Below are 15,902 nucleotides of genomic sequence, written 5' to 3' on the forward strand. Positions count from 1 at the left end.
ATTTACGAAAGAAGAGATAAACATAGGTAAACATAACAATGGATTAGCCTACATTGTTTACTAGGACCGTTGTTTAGTGTTGGGGAAACTACTCTGGACATGTATTTTACTATGCTACCAATTACTTTACAAGGGCAGAAGTTGCACTACACTACAGCTACCCTGAAATAGAAATATTGGGCAGGTTTCATGGACGCAGATTAAGACTAATCCTAGACTAAAAAACATCCTTGATGGAGATTTCCCATTGCAAATAGGATTTAATCCTGTTACAACTTTGTCTCTGAAACCGGCCCATAGTTTGTCAAACCAAAGCTACTTTGAAAAACGGGTCACTGGTGGGTGGGTAAGGGGGAAAATGTGATATGAATGCAATTTATTATACTAACATGTAAAATGATTTTCACATATAGTTAACTACAGTTAAATCATTGACTAATTAGTATACAAAACACACAATGACAGTACATAATATTATTTTTATTTGCAGTCACTTCAACTCACCTCTGTATTGAACAGTCGTTATACCGCGGTGCACACTGTGCTGACCGTGAACTCTGTCTCGCTGGGCATGATCTCGGTGGGCTGGATGTTGCGATCGTACATTGGGTTCTCAAACGTAGCCCGACCGTTGGTGTTCTCATGGCCAACATAGCCATTGAAGGGTACTCTGGGTCTTTTCCTGAGACAAAGACATACAAAAAATAAGCTTTAAGACAATGGTCTTAGAGGACAAACGTTTACATGTGACTGAATTGTGAAACAATCTTTATGGATGCATTTTGTTGGGTTTTAGAGTGGAGGTGCTGGACCAACCTGTGTTTGTAGAGGTACAGAGCGAACCCTGCGATGATCATGGCTATAAAAGGCACTAAAATGGCTGCCGCCACTGAACTGCTGTTGGAGGCAAAGTTGTAGCCTGGGTTTTGCGTGTTTGGGTCTAAATTCTCTGCAGGAAGGAATGAGACATGATGAACAGTTAGAATACATACAATGCAGTATAACTTAAGTAAATGGGACACGACAAGAAAGGGAAAAACAAGATTATCAAAGAGAACAAGAACAGACATTGTACACATAAAAGATGTCCTAGTCAATTGAACAACAACAGAAACAAAGAAAGACAAATAATGGGTTATGAGCGAGATGGTTGCGGGCACCGTATCTCTGTGTAATAGACACGACTGACAAGCGTGTTTCTGGAAACGTCAAATTCCATTATTCCAAAAATGGAATTAATTATTGATATCAAGGCCCAGCAGCAATGAATTCATTTCGGACTTAGTTTTGGATTTAGGGCGATGTGTTTCCAACAACAACAAGAGAGTGAAGGCCCACCTGTTCGGTACACAATGCCAAGAAAGCTCTAATAAAGTCAGAGCGACAAACAAGAATGAATTCAATTAACAATCTCGGGCACGGCAGCCAATCAAACGCCCCTTGAGTGAGCAGGAGCACAGCACAAACAGATGCAGTCATATCTCCATAAACAAACACAAAGGCATACACAGTCATACAATACACCCGCATGCTCATACGCACGCACACACATACACACTAGGGCTAACCCCCCCTATTTGGTAGTTTGGGGCACGAGCTACACACAAACCATATGCTGGTACTGAAATATATACAGAATATTATTCCAGAATAAACTTGTTTTCTGATTTGTATGGTTTATTAATATTAGTAAATCATGCCAAACACCCCTTTCCCCTCTTGCTCCATCATTCTTACTTCTGATAGCTGTTGAAAAGATGATCTCAGCTTTACAGCCTTGCCAAACGTGTGTCTTAACTCCCAGTAATGAGCGAGAAAGAGCCAGTTAGAGTCTGAGTATTACTGGACACTGATTTGGACTGATCCACTCCCAAAGACCACTCTATTGTTGACGTAATGGCAGACACATTCCACTCACGGCACCACGACAACTCCCGAATTGTGGCTCCAATAAAGATAATGTGAGAGACTTTTTTGTCTGATTTGATTTGATGATTTGATGAGATTTTTATTAGGAATTTACAATAGAATAATTTACGCATCATGACACTAAGTAATGTCCAGAGGATAGCACTTGAAAGCATTATTTAAAACGCTTATTTCCAAAGTGGTCCTCGATGGACATCAAGCAAATCACATACTATAGCCAGTTAGCTCACGAGTGTGTTAGCTTGCTTTTAGCTCATTTGTAATGCAAGCCAGCCAGCCATGCAATTTGAAAAATGTTGACTAATTGTGTAGTGGTGATCAAAAGAGACTTATCAGTGAAAGACGTTGGGGCTAAGGAAAAATGACATTCTTTAATTAACCACCACCAATGGAGAATTTAGTACTGGGAGATCAAACAAGTCATATTTAATTAGATTTGTATCAGATTACCCTGAAATCCCAAGTGTTTACTGAATATTTAGCTTTTTGTTTTAGCTATCCTCAATTGATGTAGTCCCCTCCCCTCCTCCATACACTCTCTCTCTCTCTCTCTCTCTCTCTCTCTCTCTTTCTCTTTTTCTTTCTCTCCCTCTCTCTCTTTTTCTTTCTCTCTCTCTCTCTCTCTCTCTCTCTTTCTCTCTCTCTCATACCTCCCTCTCTCTATCAGTTAACTGATAAGTGAAGAGTTTGCGGGCTGAGCCATCAAAACATGAAGGAGATAAAAAAGGATGCACAAACACACATGACAACAGGCAGGCAGAAACACAGGCAAGGCTGTGAAGTACGGATATGAGGATTCAGCTGGCTGCCGAATATAAACTAAGACAACACAGCTGTTGGAGGGGTAGTTTTATAGGTCAGGCTTGAGAAAGAATATTCACATTTCTTTGCGGATGATGTACACAACGTGTGCATGAGCATGGCTAAAAAGACGATGCAATACCAAAGCATGACATAACATGCAGTGGGGCCTGGTGGATGTAGAAATCAGAAGACGGCTCATTGTAATTCATGGAATGGAATGAGGAATGGTATCACTATGGTATTACCATTCCTCATTCCATTACATGCATTACAATGATCCCGTTCTACTTCCATCAGCCTGCACTGATAAAAGAGTACCGGTAACAAAAAAAAAGAAGAACGTTTTGGATCAATTCCAGTGTGGCCAACACTGTTCCCTGGAGAGCTGCAGTGTGCGTGTCGGCTTTTGACAACACAACACACCCAAATGAATAGTGTTTCTATTCCAAACTAAGCACAATAGCTACATGTTTGAATCGAGTGTTTTGGAGCAGGGTAGATAGAGGCACCTAGACACACTATTAGGGCCTGCCAGGAGCAAGGTAAGCCAATCACGGATTATGATTCATGAACAACACAAAGATACTCACCTAGCCTCTGAAGGCCAAACTGGCCGAAGCTTTTTCCTCTGACAAAACCTTGGTACACAAAGGAGTTGGACGAAGAAATGTAGGACACCTGGAGAGGAAAATAAATGACAAATATGTGTGTCACCTCTTGCTTTACAAAGGAGCCTATCATCAAAGTGTCAGAAGTGAGCCTGTGCTGAAAATGAAATATCATGTCATGGCGGTTGAGAGGGGCTCTTATGACTGACATTTAATTTGACACCCGTCGCTTTTCTGCACAGGAGAGAAACACGCGCGTGGACGCACGCACGCACGCACGCACGCACGCACGCACGCACGCACGCACGCACGCACGCACGCACGCACGCACGCACGCACGCACACACACACACACACACACACACACACACACACACACACACACACACACACACACACACACACACAACACAAACACACACAGTACACACCCAATTTAAGAGCTCACAAAAGCACTTATGTGAGTAATCTGTCTCTCAAACACACGCACTCGCCCACATTCAAACGTGCAGACTGCAGGCACAAACACACACACACACACGCACACGCACAAGCGCACACGCACAGTGACCCGCTCTTTTAATTATATCTGGTCTCAAATGCATTAGAGGTGGTGGAAGTGGTGGTGGTGGTGGTGGGGGGGGGCAGGGGAGGTAGAGGAGGGGGACTGTCTAGCCCTGATTACCAAGCAATGATTTAACTGACATTTTAATTAAAGAGAAAACTCTCCCTGGGCCCTACATCTGCCCAGAGTGACAGGGTATGTGTGTGGGAATGTGTGCATGTGGGTGCATATGTGTGTGTGTGTGTGTGATGGTGACGGTGGTGGTGGTTGGGTCTTGACTATCACACACACGAACACACACAAAGGTCCGACTCCTCTAATGGATGTGACCCTGGTCTTGTACTCACATGTCCGTCGAGGGCCCAGTTGTCGATCTTGAACTTGTTGACAAAGATCTCCACGGGGCCTTGGATTTGATGCACCTGCAGAAGGAGCTGAGCCTCCTCTTTCTTATAAGTACCTAAAGAGCCACAAGGACACAGGGAGCAGGAGACCAAGAGCGCAGAGTTGACGTCAAAGAGTTCCAACTCGATATGAACGATGTAGTGTAGTGCTACAACCAGACCCTAACCCCTAACCCTTTAAGCCTCACCGGACAGTTTGAGTTCGACGCCACTGTGGTTGATGAGTGTTCCGTTGACACGGTTGCTGAAGGGTTCGAAGGCGGTGATGCTGAGCATGGCGGGCTGCTTCTTCCCCAGGTACTCGTAGGAGCCCCTCCACAGAGAGTTCTTGGCAAACACCCCACCTGGGACTGAGGGAGGGAGGCAGGGAGGAAGGGAAGGAAGGGAAGGAGGTTGAAGGTAAGAAAAGACAATGAATCAGGCATTTCTTTTATTGAGGAAAGCACAACATTTTTTTTATTCAATATTCATTTATTGAATTCTAAACATCAGCATAGTTACCAGGTAGTTTGGAGTTGGGTGGCTCCTGCACTGTTCCCACCGTTTTCCCGCTGGGACGGTTATCAGCTGAAACAGGAAGTATTAAAGTCACACCAGGAGATGGATGTATAGACAGGGGAGGGGGGGGGGGGGGGGGTGTTAGGGTTTATGCTTCTGTCTATGGACTGGTTTGCAAATCAAAACATTGTTTTTCCTTTCGAAGAAGGTGGGATTGCTGGCAGTCTTAATAAAAGAGCAGGAAGTCCCGATCAGCACTTCCTGCTAGCCTCCTCCTGAGCGAGGGTCGACAGGTTCTGAGTCATGTTGACAAAGAACCGACTGGCCAGACCTACAGGGCCAACCGTAAATCAACCCTGGGTTTCAGTGCTACGAGGAAGGCAATTTAATAATGGCTTACTGCTTCTGTGAGACCGCAGATGTACGCATCGACCGAAAACACACACCTACACAACCAAACAAAAGGTAAAGCCTTCCCCATGCAGCCATATTGACATATATTAGTGGTAATTTATGGCTATATACAGGTACAAACAAAGCATACACACACACGGCCACACACACACACACACACACACACACACACACACACACACACACACACGCTGTGAGTGCATTGCTTTATTAGCTGTCATGGCGTTGAGCTGCTCCTCTGTCAGTGCCCCCACAGGTGCTGTTAATATCCTGTCTGTGCTAAGGCCAGCAGTCTCTCTTCTCCCTTCACTTTTTAATGGCGGGCCTTAAAAACACCTAGCACCGCCATATTTCACCAACACCCAGCACAGGATCCATCAAACTCTTATTTTCACCATCATTGCTCTCTCTCTCTCTCTCTCCTTAAACCTATTAGCATCTATCTAACATGGATAATTGTCTGTCTATGACTCCATTTTTCCTGTATGTATTTAGGCCAATGCCCTAAGGGTATGTTAATGGTAGTCTATTTATCTGGTAGACCTTGTTAACACCGCCTGCACATTTATAAGCCCTGTTTCTCACTAACCTAATCAATGGGATGCATTGGCCTAATCAGGTTTGGGCTCCTGCTCGTCTGTATGTTTTGTGTGTGTTTGTGTGTGTGTGGGGGGGGGTGTATTCATGTCATCGTGTGATGGATCGAGCATCCTGTTCTGGCATGCACTGGAGACTAAGCAAGTGTCAACGCAGTCATTTATCAACATTAGCGTGTTCCCCCTAATTCCCAACATTAGCCACTTGCAGGCCCTCTCAGACAATACGAACCGACCGATTTGAAATGTAACGCTTAACTAACTGGATATGTTCATATGAAGCAATATGTTTGAGATTGTGTATGCACATAATACCGGTGAGTGTGTGTGTGTATGTGTGTGTGTGTGTGTGTGTGTGTGTGTGTGTGTATGTGTGTGTGTGTGTGTGTGTGTGTGTGTGTGTGTGTGTGTGTGTGTGTGTGTATGTGTGTGTGTGTGTGTGTGTGTGTGTGTGTGTGTTACCATACCGGCACATAGGGGGGTTTTTCCTGTCCAGCTCCCATCGGCCCTGCAGGTCCGGTGCTCTGAGCCTCCAGCCAGGTAGAAGCCAGGCTGACAGGTATAAATGAGGGTATACCCCAGGGAGGGCAGCTCTATGGCACTCACATCAGCCAGGCCTGGCAGCTCTGGCTGGCTACAGTGGTGGGCTGGGGAGGGAGAGAGAGAGAGAGAGAGAGAGAGAGAGAGAGAGAGAGAGAGAGAGAGAGAGAGAGAGAGAGAGAGAGAGAGAGAGAAAGGGAGGCGAGAGAGGATATGATGGGGGTGGAAGGAGAGGGAAGAGGGTGGGAGGGAGTCAGGGCAGGAGAATACTGTAGACTAGTGCTTAAGGTGATGTTTCACAACTCAACTCTGTGTGTGTGTGTGTGTGTGTGTGTGTGTGTGTGGGTGTGTGTGTGGGTGTGTGTGTACAGGGGGCACTGACCTATGCACTCAGGTTGAAAGCCACTCCAGGTGAGGTTGGGCCGACAGGTGCGGGAGATGGAGCCTTGTAGCAGATAGCCTTTTTTACAGCTGAAGAACACTATGTTGCTGATCTGTACGATGAAACACACACACACACACACACACACACACACACGCACACACGCACGCACGCACGCACGCACGCACACAATTACTACTTTTCTATCCATGCAGCACACAGTATGCAGGAGGCATATGGGGACAAGCATAAACACAAACACACCCACCCACAGATATCATAAAACTATATTTAATAATAATGCAACTAACATTCTGTAGACACACCTTCTCAACCCCCACTGTATCCCCCTCACCTGGTAGCCTTGAGAGCTGTTCAGATATCCAAATAGGGGAGTGCCAGGGTCTACACAGGTAGTGTGACTAGGATCTGAAAAAAAACAATCATTTAAATGCAAGTTAGAGCCATGAAGAGAGCTCATTTCATTACATTTAATGTATTATAAAAATTGGATGAAATAGAAAGTGTCCAACGGCTGTAATAATAGCAGAATAACAACCTTCAATCCATGATCCTCCTCTAACACACTACCTTATGTGTGCACATTTGTTTGGATGTTTGCATTCTTTTGCACACACACACACAGGCATACATCCTGCCCTCTGATTCATTACTTAGCCACTCTGATCCAAACCATGTGCTGCTTACAGCACAATGATATGCCATCAACCCCTTACGACCTAACCCGGGCTGCTAAATCAAGCATCATCCAGTGAGGGAATGATAGTTGTCGTTCAATTGTCGCTGAATTCATACTGTAGCATTGAAAAGGACATACTCATCTAGACTTGATATTTCTTTCCAAAAGTAAGGGATGAGGGGATAGGCAACCTCCCACCCAATATGTCAAGAAGACACATCAGTCATTAACAGTGATATTGAAGGTTTTAGGGGCATATTTCATGTGTGTGATGTTTCTGCAGGTAACACAGTAGAATGTCTATGATGAGCTCCAGTTTTGGTGAGCCTGTCTACACTGTGACCCAACCCCCCCCCTCAGGCACACAGGCGATGGAGAAGGAGGGTGGTAACACAGCTCACCGATGCAGGAGGGCTGTGTGCCGCTCCAGGCGCTGTCGTACTGGCAGTAGCGTCTGGCTGAGCCCACCAGAACCAGGGGAGGGAAACAGGAGAAAGAGACGGAGGAGAGGTAGGTGAAACCACGATCCTCCCTCTTCCCCTGGGCAGGGATACCTGGGTCCCCACAGAACACAGCTATATGGAGAGGGTGGAAAGGAAGGAGGGAAGGAGGGAGGGAGGGAGGGAGATGGACACAGGATGGACAGAGAGAAGAAAAAACACATTGAATAAGCATCATGTGTGTGCAAACCTACTCTATGATATGGAGCAATGACAGAGAGAGACAGGACGTGATGTCAGAGGGGTGTCCCTTACGGAAGCACTGTGGCCGCTCGCCGCTCCAGTTCCCCGCGCCCTGACAGGTGAGCACGCTGGGCAGGGACAGCTGGTAACCTTGGTTACAGGAGAAGCTGATGCTGAAGCCCCAGGTGAAGTCGGTGCCCACCACCTGTCCGTTAGGGATGGGAGGCGGAGCCGCACACACTATCGCTGGGGTAGGAGACACAAAGGAGGTGGGAAGGTCAGAGGTCAGAGCCCCGAATGGGGTCAAGAGTTGGCCGCCGTTTCATCGCGCGAAACACAACTTGTGGGACGTACCTTTGCAGAGGGGCTTGGACCCGTTCCAGGTGCGGTCCTTGGTGCAAATCAGGGTGGCCCGGTCGGCGTCCATGGTGAAGCCTGGAGCGCACTGGAAGGTCACACTGCTGTTGTAGGTGAAGTCCATACCCAGCCTCAAACCGTTGGCTGGTGTCCCTGGATCCCCACAGTGTATCACTGTAGGGAGGGAGGGAGGGAGGTAGGGAGAGAAAGAGAAAGAGCAACAAATAAGAGAATCATTCTTTTAAAAAAACACCCTAAATGACATTTACCACTGTATAGGCAATTGATTACTGCACATCGTCACGTTTGAGAGGTTTTTTCATTGATGGTTTCATGTTTTTCGAGTTTGTATTTGCATAATCTCTGAACCCAGAATGTCATCACTCCATAGAGATTCTAGGGGCGTAGTAAACGCTGGGGACGGGGGAAAGTCGAGCCCCCACCCCCTCCACATTTTCGCTGTCGCTCCACCTGAACCACACGCGGCGCCCCTACCACTTTACAACCCGACGTGGCACGCAATTGAAACATGAAGTTAGCTGAAGATGGGTATTTTTCAATGCAGATTCAATTTGCACAGTTCGAACAGGACAATTGATATCCCGCCTCCTCAACTCAATCTCAATTTAATAGAATCTGTGGTGCTGGTAAAAAAAAACAAAAAAATCACCTGATGGATAACTGCCCCACCAGCCCCACTTGCATTACGGCTCACCGTCAGAATCCTATTTAAGTCTGACTCTGAGCCTTGGTATTTGCACAGAAAATCTATATATTCACAGAGGAGACAATAAAAGAGAGTAAATACCTAGTTTAAACCACACTTTGATGTGTGACGTGCGAAACGTTAATGAACTGTTATATATGCGGCGGGTCCTTCCGTTCCCAAAGCCACTCACATCTGAAACTAAATTAACAATCTAGAAATCAACATGGTTCCCTTGACTTTATAGCCAATTAGAGGCTCACTTAGCAGCTACTAGGCCAAGACGGCACACTTAGTCCTAACACTGCAAAAAAAATCTACAGAATACATACCATATTCCAGACTGGGTAGGTACTCTGTATAATGTTTCAGATGTCTATTTTATTTTGTTCTATTACTGTAACTGTATTTTGTTGTTGTTGTTGTTGTTGTTGTTTGTGAGCTACCTATCTATCTATCTATCTATCTATCTATCTATCTATCTATCTATCTATCTATCTATCTATCTATCTTCTCCTCTGATGGCACGCTCCAGTACTACTTCCAGACAGCAGAAAGAGGAAGCACTTTCTGCCATGACTTTCCTCTACCCTATTGCATAATACCTGAAAGCTTTTTTAACCAAATTCAACAAGAGGCAGAATTTTCTGCCAATAACTCGACACCATACGCTCCTGTCTTCTCCAGTATCGCCACTGGGACAGAGAGGAACAGGACATCTAGACCTATAGTATCTGACGATGACTAGGCTTGTTGAATGATTCCCAGCAGGATGAGGAAATGGTGGCTCCTGGTGCCAACATGTCTGCCTTTGACGGAGCGTACTCTTATATTTCCCACAAGGTGGACAGACTGTGCTACCCGGAGCCATAATGTCTACCGATGACAGAACATCATCTAATCGTCCCTCCTAGGTGGAAAAACCATGTCTCTTTCCAACATAATGTCTCCCCATGACTGAGCACACTCTTATACGGCCCACAGGGGTTTGAGAATATGGGCCTCCGGAGCCATAATGTCTTCCTATGACGAAGCTCACTCTAATCCTCCTCACAGGGAGCGGAAAGTGGGCCTCTTTGTGCCAGGATGTCTCCCTGTGACCCCTATTTGCCAGGGGCTCTTGGCTGTCTATGGCGGGCTCTGTATCCATTGTGTGCTGTGACAGAGGGCTGTCATTCAAGGCTGATCTCACGGAGTAGAAGGGGGCGGGGCGGGGATGATCTCCATTTTCTTTCCAGCAAGTGTGAACACACTCCACGCACATAGGCTTGTGATCTACAGTGCTAGAATCGCTCAGCTTTCTATAATCGGTAGCTCCAGTCCCTCATTACTGACCCCTGGCTCTAACACAGACAGAACAGACAGCTTCACAGAGGATTCGATGCCGGCCTCATCCCACAGCCTCTTTATCCCCCATGCAGCACAGGACAGCACACTGACATGCCATACGTGTGAAAGGATAATACTGCTGAAAGAGCTACCGACTGCATGGACCTTCTCCAGTGAAAATACAGATATCCCTTTACAGCATGTCTTCTTTGAGTGAAATCAAATGAGACGGACATTGACATCTCGGGAGATAATGTCAATGACGCTGATTTGAGGGGTTTGAACAGTACTACTAGGTTGTGGCATATATATACTGTTTAGTTAGAGTCTAACAGTACCTGTGCACTCTGGCATGTTTCCGGTCCAGGTGCCGTTAACGGTGCAGTGGCGGGTCAGCAGGCTGGTGGAGTAGTATCCGTCTCTGCAGGAGTAGGTGATGGAGCGGGAAAACACCAGGCCGTCGTGGATCAGTATCTGAGCGTTCCGAGGTGTTCCCGGATTTCCACAGGAAATCACTGTTAGAGAGGGAGGGAAAGATTGTTTGATGTGGGTGTGTGTGTGTGTGTGTGTGTGTGTGTGTGTGTGTGTGTGTGTGTATGTGCCTGTGAACAGCTAATACTGCAGACTGTCTTCGCCTGGGCACCTTTCTACAGCACTCTCACTCTGTCTAAATCAAATCAAATCAAATCAAATCAAACTGTACTTATGGAGCACATTTCATACACTGATGCAACACAATGCCCTTTATAGCAATATGAATAAAGTATAACAGATATGGGAGTTTAAAACAGTAAAATAAGAACAAGTGAGGACTGTAGATACTAATGCATGGTAAAATGTTAAAATCTTAAATGCAGTAGAAAAATATATATATGTTGGAGAATTGAGCTAAAATAATGACTCAAAGATTACATTACTTTAAGCATCCAAGTAAAATAAGGCTAAAAAGTTTGTTTTTAAAGGTTAGTACATTAAAAATGTCCACAGCGTCTGCCCCACTCAGGTCTACATCTCTGTTTGTGTGGAGAATGAAGATCTCTCTCTGTCTCTGCCTCTGTCTTATATCATTTGTCTCTATTCATCTATTCAACTTTCTCGCCATCTGTGACGGCAGTCTTCCCCCCTCTTTCGCGGGCTCCCCGCTCGCTCTCCCTCATTTCTAATGTCCAATAGAGCCAGATGTATTCAACTCCATCATAATTCCTTGGTACATGTTCTGTGGTGAGTGATGGGTATGTTCATTACTGTGCAGCCTGCCCCAGGCCCTTGGCCCTGCCGGGTATGGCACCCCTGTAATGACCAGCTGTGGCTGGCCTTGATGTCCGTGCCAATGAACAGGTGGGCACTCTGGCCAGCGGACATGCCAGGGACCGGACACCAGAAAGAGAGAAAGAGAGAGAGAGAGAGAGGGAGAGAGAGAGAGAGAGAGAGAGAGAGAGAGAGAGAGAGAGAGAGAGAGAGAGAGAGAGAGAGAGAGAGAGAGAGAGAGAGAGCGCACGCACGCATGCACGCACGCATGCACGCACACACGCATACACGCACACAGTATAGACTGATGTATACATATAGAGTGGGCTTTGTGGATCAGTAACCATCCTTCAAAGAGTCATCCTCAACTCCAGCAGTTCCCAACCTTTTTTGAGTGCTAAAGCATTTCAAGGCCGTCTGAAGTACCCACTAATATGCGAACAACTATGGTGACCCCCAAAATATGTTTAATCGAATTGAACACATTACACTAATCCTGAGATCCCTACACTGGCTACCAGTCTCTCAGATAATTTAATTCAAAGTACTCCTAATTGCATACAAATCACAAATGGTCTTGGACCAAAATACATATCAGATCTCCTCCCACCTTATATTCCCACAAGGCCCACAAGGTCAGCTGAGACAAATCAACTAATCATTCCAAGAGCGAAAACAAAACACGGTGCAGCAGCTTTCAGTCACGCTGCCACATACTCCTGGAACAAACTCCCTGAAGAAATCAAACAGGCCCAAAACCTTAAACATATTTAAATCTAAGCTAAAAACCGTCATGTTTTGCAGCAGTTATGATTCACTACAAACACTTCTATCTATTGTCTATCTAAGTCAACTATTGTCTTATTAAATGTTTTATGTATTTACTTTATCTATATTTGCTTTTATTCATTGTCTGTCCTGTGTCACACCTGTGTGTGCCATCTGACCTGTGATGTGTCAAGTGACCTGTGTGTGTGTCATGTGACCTGTGTGTATGTGTCATGTGACCTGTGTGTGTGTCATGTGACCTATGTGTCATGTGACCTGTTGTCTGACCTGTGTGTCATGTGATTCATTTTAAGGGAACCTAAATTGTGTTTTAGGGGATTGGAACCTTGTTGCGCCGAGGGGATGTGTTATTATGTTGTTAAATGTTTATATCTATGTATCTATTCTTGCCATTTTTATTTCTATTTTTATTAGTATTTATTTTTTCTTCCTATCCTTCCTATGGTGTTCGGGGGTTCATGGCGTGGATAGTGGCGTAGTGACGAGACTCCACCCCCTCGGCTCAGAGCCGGTCGGGGGCAGGTCAGGTCATTTTTACATAAATTGTTATGGCTGTATTGCTTTAAAAATCCAATGATGTTATGGGTCCACCAGACCCGCGAAGACCAAGAGAGTAACAAAAAAAGGGTTAATGACTCCTGACCCTGACACCTGACCATTTCACTTTGAGTTCAGTTTGGTTCTGTGCTTATTATTGATGAGGCTCATGGAAGAGAATGTCACCTCACACACGTAGGTAGAACCAAAGGGCAGCAGTTCATTCAGAGTATGTTTCCCTAAATCAGGGGATTCCTTCTGCACATCACACCAGAACTGTATCCGAGTTGTGTCTGAGCATTTCATCTTTGCACCCCTATCTGAGGACACATCCATAACCTGTTCCTGCAGTGTGGCAGGAATGCTGCTGTCCATCATGAAATGATTTCTAACCCAGTCCAGCTTTGAAAACATATCTTCAATATTTGATTCGAAAATATGATTGGAACACATTTTGGAGCTTGGATAAATGTGTGTTGACTGTTTTTCGTAATTGCAGTTGTATCAAAATTGCCAGCTGCACGGAGGTAGGTGTCCAGCTGCAGGAAACAGCTTGGATCCCCACATTCACATGTCCTCTTCCAGATTTGTTCGTTTTTTTTTTCTTCATGAATCCACACACTTTGTCATTCATGTGTGAACATGTGTGTCTTTACCTTGGAGAGACATTCAGCTCGTTCTGTTTTTTATTTGTTTTATATCACAGAGGTAAGCAAGAGGGGCTACCTAGTCTGCGTCCTCAAACAAAGCCACCAGGGGGTGTGAGTGCTCCGACAGAAAATTGCACACAAAAAAATCTGCGTGTAGCTCCAAAGGTTTTTGTAATGTCTAGCCAACAGGACAAACCAACGCAAGTCATGGTTGCTGCTCAGACCCACTGTCTTGGCAGAGCTTCTGAAACAGTGGGTGATTCAAAGGCCTGGACTATATGAAGTTAAACACTTTTATTGCATCATTCAAAACATCATGTAACTCAGGACTTGCTGGTCTTGCTGGCCAATGCTTCCCTATTAATAATGCAGTGCCTCCGTTCCACGTGGGGGTTACCTTCTTTATGTGGGCAATTAATCCATTCTCTCTCCAGGTTGTCCCAACCGCACCGTGTAGGCACAGACGGTAAAAACACATCCTCACAGGTACGTAGTTCTCCCCGGTAGTCTTGCAAAACAGAACAGCGTTTTTCAAAGTGTCTCTGTAACGCACAGATGCAATCATCTGCACTGACATCAGTCGATTCATCCAATTGCACAGATTGCACAAATGAACCGGATTTCTTTCATTTATCCACCACTTGGTCAAACAACATCAACAGCCATGTCCTCGATCCTACGACCCAGTGTTGAATGGTACAGTAGTCTTAAGTGCATCAGCTGCTTTCTTGTTCATTGTAGTTTCAGAAAGGACATCGGCAGCAGGCATGATGGAGGAGGAGGGGGAGCCTCTATTGTGAAGGACATTTTTTACTTGGTGACTAATTCACTTGAGACATGGCATATGACTCTTCCAATGCTTTAGCTGACACTGAAGTAGCCTTCTTTACTTTCTCTTGAATTCCCTTACAGTCTTATTGTGGGAAAACTCGCAGGGCTTTTTTTTGTTGTGGTCTTACCCGCACAGAAGAGGTATTTGGTACTGTGGTGATGTTGTACATGGGTTGGTAATGTTATTATTCGAAAGCACCCCGCCACATAGGAAACACTGTGGCTGAGGTAGCTCAGTGGTCGTAGAACCAAAGAGGAAACAGACAATATGTTGCCTTCTGAATGTTTTGCTATGCTTTCTTTCTCGGAACAGGTTCACCCGTTTCAGCCGTAGAGTTGCTGCTGCTGGAATTTCTTGGTTTACGGCCACTGATCCATAGTTGCTAACAAAGTACCCAGTATTTTCTCTCCTCATGCACTCTTGAACAACTACGGTAACTACTGACAGAGGCTCATAGGAAGCAATGCTGTAGCGCGTGAGAGAGACGGAAATAAAACATAAAACTGATTTCAGACCAGGTCTCAGTTACCGGTAAATATTTTTTCTGCTTCATGACAATCATTTTTCAGTTTGATATCTTTGAATTAACATAAAATGTTTTCCCCTGGTTGGCAAACACTGCTCTACACAACCAGCCAGGCCTTCCATTTACAGACTGCATTCATCATGGAGAGAGAGAGAGAGAGAGAGAGAGAGAGAGAGAGAGAGAGAGAGAGAGAGAGAGAGAGAGAGAGAGAGAGAGCAGTGAGGGGAAAATACAGCGTAAGAAAGTGGATGAAGAAATACCAAAAAATAGCCTGTTCACGTGGTTAATTAACATTCAGTTATTATCTGACCAGTTTATGTATCTCACATTCTCTGTTCCTCCCTTACTCACTGCGCCCCCTCTCCCTTTTTCTCCCTTTTCAGCTGGCCCCTGCAGGCTGTTAGAGACTAGACACGAGTGGAATATTAAGATAATCAAGAGAAGTCGATTAGCAGGGTTGTAGATAAGTAGAGAGTCAAGGGAGATCTTTATGTATGCATAGTGTCTGATGAACACATACATGCAGTGTGTGTGTGTGTGTGTGTGTGTGTGTGTGTGTGTGCATAATTATGAAAAGCATGTGAAAGAAGAAAACGGACCAACACGCACACGTAGCCACACACAGACACACAGTGTCACACAGTGTGTGTGGGTATGTGTGCGTGCGGGTCCGTTTTATTCTTTCACATGCTTGTTAGTGGGAATTGCTCATCGAACATCCATTAATATTTATTCAACACACACATCTCCAAGCCAGAAAATCGACTCTGGAGAACTGCACAGAAATTAGATTGGAATTGGTTAT

The 15,902-nt window shown here is 45.2% G+C and overlaps 1 protein-coding gene across 1 annotated transcript in view; it reads right to left on the bottom strand.

The window, feature by feature from the left end:
- Window positions 1-522: 522 nt before the first annotated feature.
- csmd2 (CUB and Sushi multiple domains 2) overlaps window positions 523-15,902 on the bottom strand; it is a gene marked incomplete at both ends in the record, with an annotated part of 261,827 nt that continues 246,447 nt past the window's right edge. The window contains 13 exons of the mRNA XM_080530688.1: window positions 523-682; window positions 817-949; window positions 3,324-3,411; window positions 4,254-4,366; window positions 4,499-4,660; window positions 4,812-4,877; window positions 6,286-6,465; window positions 6,741-6,852; window positions 7,096-7,169; window positions 7,842-8,015; window positions 8,196-8,369; window positions 8,478-8,654; window positions 10,854-11,030. Coding sequence (XP_080386814.1) covers window positions 523-682; window positions 817-949; window positions 3,324-3,411; window positions 4,254-4,366; window positions 4,499-4,660; window positions 4,812-4,877; window positions 6,286-6,465; window positions 6,741-6,852; window positions 7,096-7,169; window positions 7,842-8,015; window positions 8,196-8,369; window positions 8,478-8,654; window positions 10,854-11,030 — 1,790 coding nt within the window. The remainder of the gene's footprint in view (window positions 683-816; window positions 950-3,323; window positions 3,412-4,253; window positions 4,367-4,498; window positions 4,661-4,811; window positions 4,878-6,285; window positions 6,466-6,740; window positions 6,853-7,095; window positions 7,170-7,841; window positions 8,016-8,195; window positions 8,370-8,477; window positions 8,655-10,853; window positions 11,031-15,902) is intronic.

Source organism: Nansenia antarctica (assembly GCF_963989245.1).
Source record: "Nansenia antarctica genome assembly, chromosome: 5".
NCBI lineage: Eukaryota > Metazoa > Chordata > Actinopteri > Argentiniformes > Microstomatidae > Nansenia > Nansenia antarctica.